Source organism: Volvox carteri (genome assembly GCF_000143455.1).
Source record: "Volvox carteri f. nagariensis unplaced genomic scaffold VOLCAscaffold_73, whole genome shotgun sequence".
NCBI classification, from domain to species: domain Eukaryota; kingdom Viridiplantae; phylum Chlorophyta; class Chlorophyceae; order Chlamydomonadales; family Volvocaceae; genus Volvox; species Volvox carteri.
The window spans coordinates 599,937-604,660 of NW_003307616.1; the positions used below are offsets into that span (position 1 = coordinate 599,937).

General features: G+C 61.2%; 1 protein-coding gene across 1 annotated transcript in view; it reads right to left on the bottom strand.

Annotated features, from left to right (window-relative positions):
- Positions 1 to 667: 667 nt before the first annotated feature.
- VOLCADRAFT_107693 (uncharacterized protein) overlaps positions 668 to 4,724 on the bottom strand; it is a gene marked incomplete at its 5' end in the record, with an annotated part of 19,027 nt that continues 14,970 nt past the window's right edge. Inside the window, 6 exons of the mRNA XM_002957433.1 lie at positions 668 to 1,419; positions 1,802 to 2,406; positions 2,616 to 2,921; positions 3,133 to 3,300; positions 3,871 to 3,968; positions 4,369 to 4,527. Of these exons, the coding sequence (XP_002957479.1) occupies positions 1,122 to 1,419; positions 1,802 to 2,406; positions 2,616 to 2,921; positions 3,133 to 3,300; positions 3,871 to 3,968; positions 4,369 to 4,527 (1,634 nt within the window). The 3' untranslated portion in view covers positions 668 to 1,121. The remainder of the gene's footprint in view (positions 1,420 to 1,801; positions 2,407 to 2,615; positions 2,922 to 3,132; positions 3,301 to 3,870; positions 3,969 to 4,368; positions 4,528 to 4,724) is intronic.

Here is a 4,724-nt window from a genome sequence, read left to right on the forward strand (position 1 = left end):
ACCTTCAAATATATTAGTAATAGCAGCAGCAGAAGCAGCAACAGCGGGGGCGACACCCATGTCGACGTAGTCGCCACAGCCGCTGTCCGCCAGTTCCCTCCCTGAAGTCGGGTTTGCAATGGTACTGCCGTCCGCCGCCTACTTTGTACTTTCACCGCCTCTCGGGTGGCTCCTTCCCGCTCCTGCTAACGGAACCACCCCCGGCGACCCGGGGGTAACCGACCATCACCCCGAGCCCCGCCCCACCGCACACCTGACTCTAACCTCCACTCCCTCCCTCTGGGGATCCCCTCCTTCTTGCCCCCTCAGCCTCTGAAATGCGTCTCCCCCACTCTTTGCCCGTTGCATCTTACCAGGGTCTTGCCAGGTTCCCCCCACACAGCATCCCCACTCCAAACAACCTTCGCCCGTGCGCGCATACGTGCATACATACACACATATACCCATGCAACATGCATACGTGCACAGATAGCACTATCTATACACATGGAGGAGAAAGAAGGTTCCAAGAGCTTCCAAGAGAGTTCAGCAGTTGCGGTGACACCTCACACTGGGAGCCACGGCATTTAATAGCAGTGGATCTGGATCTAATCTGGCCTAGATTTGAGTTTGGAAATCTAAATTCGCATCTTGATCTTGATCTTTTTCCAAAAACCTTGATGTCTTCCGTTCCCAACTTTCCTGCACCCGCTGCTGCATCGCGCTACGGCCTTGCCAGCCGTATCCATCCCTGCCACCCGCTTTCCTCGTGAACTAGACCCCAGGCCGCGCACTTAGGGCCGCACCTTGCTGGGGTTGCTGCTGCTGTGTCTCGCCCCCGACACGACTGGTAAGGCACGGGCCTCACACAGCGAACTTCATAACCTACGAAGTCTAAGTACATCCCCGATGATGTTGGTAATGGCGGTTTCGTTGCTTTGGGGAAAGCAGCAGTCCCCTCCATCGCCTTCCTCCTCTATCGCTGTCCTTGGTCCACTGCTGCGGTTGCTGCCGTGGCAGCAACACCTCCGCACAGCGCTTGTGGCCACTGCACCACCGCCTTTACTTCACCACCCTCGCCACCACCCTCGCCGCTTCACCATAGCCACGAAACCCCGATACCGCCGCTTACACCACCACTCCTAGGACCCAGCCCCTGGCCCCGCCCCCGCCAGCAACGGCAAGTTCGATACCGACGCCTCCACGCGCTGCAACCCTTGTCCACCTTGCACCTCCAGGGCCGCGGCCACCGGGGCCTTCCTCCTCCTCCTGTGTCTCCTCCACAAGCTCTGCACCACCAGCGCCGCCATGTTGTGCACTGTGGCCCGGTGCTGGCGCCATACCAGCAGCTGCCGCCCCACCGCGAAAATGCGGGTCTGCGGGGCCAACCTCCTGACCAGGTCTATCTGGACCTCTGGGGAGCTGCACTGCATCAGATACCTGCAAGCAGGGCGAGACAAGCAGGAAGGGGTGGGAGCGGGGTTGGCGGTAATGAAAAAACCGGATTGGTAGTGGGTAAGTGGAAGGAGGTGGTGGGCACAGGGACCGGAGGGAACGGGTCATAAAAAGCTTGGTGTGGAGACCGTGGGGACACGACACGGCAGGTGGGGGGCGAGGAGGAGCAGCGTTTTCCCGCCACACCCGCCCCGCAGCTTCATTCGCCCTCCGCACCCCCCCTCCGCATTTCCTCTCTCTGCAATTGAGACATCCATCAGCTCAGCAGCAACCCCTTCTCTGGCCACACTCCTTCCACATACACACACACACACTTCCCATCTCACACGCACCCAACACACACCCACAGGTCATTAAACACACTCACTTGGCCTGCTTGAGCATGATGAGCACGCAGTCCTCCAGGCGGCACAGCGCATCCTCCACGTCCGCCCCCGCCGCGTCATTCGCTGCCCCCCGGTCCCCCAACAGCAGCCCCACCGCGGCCGCCACCTGCTGCTTAATGATCGCCAACAACATCTGGGCATACACCCGGAACTTATCACCGCCGCTGACGGCCTTGTCAACAGAAGAAATCAGCTCAGCGACAAGCGCAGCGTCCGCAGCGCCGCCTCCGGCGGTGACGGCGGCCTCCGGCCGCACCCAGCCCTTGAGCCTAGCCACCATAATCTTGGTGTGTCGACGTGTCAGGCCCAGCAAGAAACCGCCAAGCAGGCCATCGCCGGTGCTGCCGCCGCCGTCGTCGACAAAGTCGTCGACTCCATCGACGTCTATGCGCCTGGGCCTCAGCACCTTGAGCTTGAAGTGGTCCCTTATGAGTGGGCAGTACACACTCGCGGCCACCCAGGCGTCCATGGCGATCTTGCTCTCGGGTCCCGGACCGCCCCCCGGCTCGGGTGAGGAGACCGTGGATGCGGCTGCGGGGTCCTGCTGGTAGGCCAGTGCGTCCGCGATGAACGACTGGGAGGCCTCCTGCGTGGCGGGCAGGGATGGCCGGGGGGTGGGGGACGGGTGGTAAAAAAGAGAAAAATATGCGTGTGCGTGTGCGTGTGTGCGTGTGTGCGTGTGTGTTTCATAAATGAACTGAGCCACGAGAAGGAACTGCCGATGATCGCCTCGCCTGGTTTAGCGCGTGTGTGTATAACACATTCGCTCTCACTCCCATCCCGGCCCCCACCCACTTGCACTGCGGCCCAGTTGCAGCTGGGACCCGTCTTGGAGGTCACCACTGCGGACAGGTACCCGGGTACGGCACCCGCGGGGACCACCTCGTTGCCGACCAGGTCCAGGGCCTCGAAGCGGCTGCGGGCCATGTGCGCAATGGCGGCATTGAGGCGGGCGATCTCGGAGGCGAGGAGGGCCAGGAAGCGGGGGCGAGGAAGGCGGTAGAAGCGCTCCGGCAGCGGCGGACCGCCGGCGCCGGCGTCCGCGGCAGCGGCAACGTAGCGGGGGTCGCGTTTAAGTTTCTCCACATCCGCATCGTCAGCCTGGGGAACACAACACATGCGAGGGTTCCGGAGCGTGTGGGGACCTGTGTGGGGCTGAGGCGTGTATGCGCTCTAGCATGTTTCGTGTGGGCCATGAAGCGCGCTTGCGAGATGATGAAATGTGTACTGTGTGTAAGTGCGCCACAACCTAGGCCGCCAACCTGGCCGCCCGCCAACCTCCCCCTCCCTCCCCTACGCTCCCCCTCCTCACCGGCACACTGACAGCCAGCAGCGCCTCATTGAATCTGTCCCTCAGCGCCTGAGACCTGGGGCCCATCACCAGGTCCGCGATGGCGGCCGCCTTGTGGGTGCAGATCCAAGGGTACTGCTCGTCACGACCCGCCTCCCGGGAGTACTCGATACACAGGGCCTTGCTGGGCTGCAGGGGGGGAGGCGGGAGAGGGAGGGGGGGAGGGGGGAAAGGAGGGGAGAAGGAAGGGGAGAGAAGCGGGCGGGAGGTTAGGAAGGAAATGCAGGTAGCACAGGGCCGGATGACGGTGAGGTGTTAGGCTGGCGGGAGGAGGGGGAGGAGCTGGGGATTGGGCCTGGAATGCATACGTACGAACATCGCGCACGTGGACGAACGTATAGACATGACGTACGTTGCGCAGAGGCAACCCTAACCCTTGGACGCCCCCACACTGACTGATAGACAGTTTTGGCTGTTACGTGAGTTGCGACCCCTCGAATAGCAAAATCCGTACCATGCGAGATCTAAACAAGCCGAACAACCTCAACACTTTAAAGTAGGCGTGCATTCCGAACCGATACATACGTCCGGGAGCACTGTAGCTAACGAGCTGCTGTCCTATGGCTAGCGACTTCAACCGCATTCGTATATAGGCCACCACCGCACATGCTTCACATCCATGCGCCACACCGCATCTTCCACGCAACCCCCTCTCCTCTCCTCCCCCTCCCCTTTCCCCTTTCCCTCCAGCTGCCGCACCTGCAGCGCCAGGCTGTTGGCTGTGAGGAAGTCGAAGAAGGTAGCGAAGTCCCACTGCTCGGTCAGGAAACGTGAGAAGATCTCCAAACGGAGGTCCTCTGGTGCGGGGAGGGTAGGGTAGGGGAAGGGAGGTGTGGGGGGGAGAGAGGGAGGGAGGGAGGGTAGGGGGAGGGGAGGTGTGGGAGGGAGAGAGAGAGGGAGGGATTACCATTATTGAATGCCACAAGGAAATGAACTGCAACCGACGTCCCATAACACCAACTAGTAGGCGGGCATTGGAGGCGGGGAGGGGGAAAAGGGTGTTGTGGGCCAGGGCGGGGTTAAGAAACATCAAGTTTGCAATGGACACCGGGCCAGTGGCTGAGAATGGGGCGGAGAATTGGGTGCAGGTATGGCGGTGCAGGGTTTTGGATGCAACCAGAGCAGCCTTCTGGCTCCGACCCCCAGAACACCGCCACCACCACCCCTCCCCCTCCCTGCAGTAACCCCCACACGCACCTCCCCGATGTTGAGCCAGTGTGTTGGCCAGGCAGGCCGCGTACTCGTCCACCAGCGAGCGCTGTCCGTACTTGTTGGAGAAGTGCGCGAACACAATCTCGGGCACGCTCTGCCGCCGTAGCGCCTCCATGTGCCCCATCCGCCGCTGAAGAGCCTCCCCTGGGTACGTAGGAGGGTCGGGCGTGACGACGATGATGGTGATGGTGATGGTGATGGTGATGGTGATGGTGATGGTGATGGTGATGGTGATGGTGATGGTGATGGTGATGGTGATGGTGATGATGATGATGATGATGATGATGGTGATGGTGATGGTGATGGTGATGGTGATGGTGATGGTGATGGTGATGGTGATG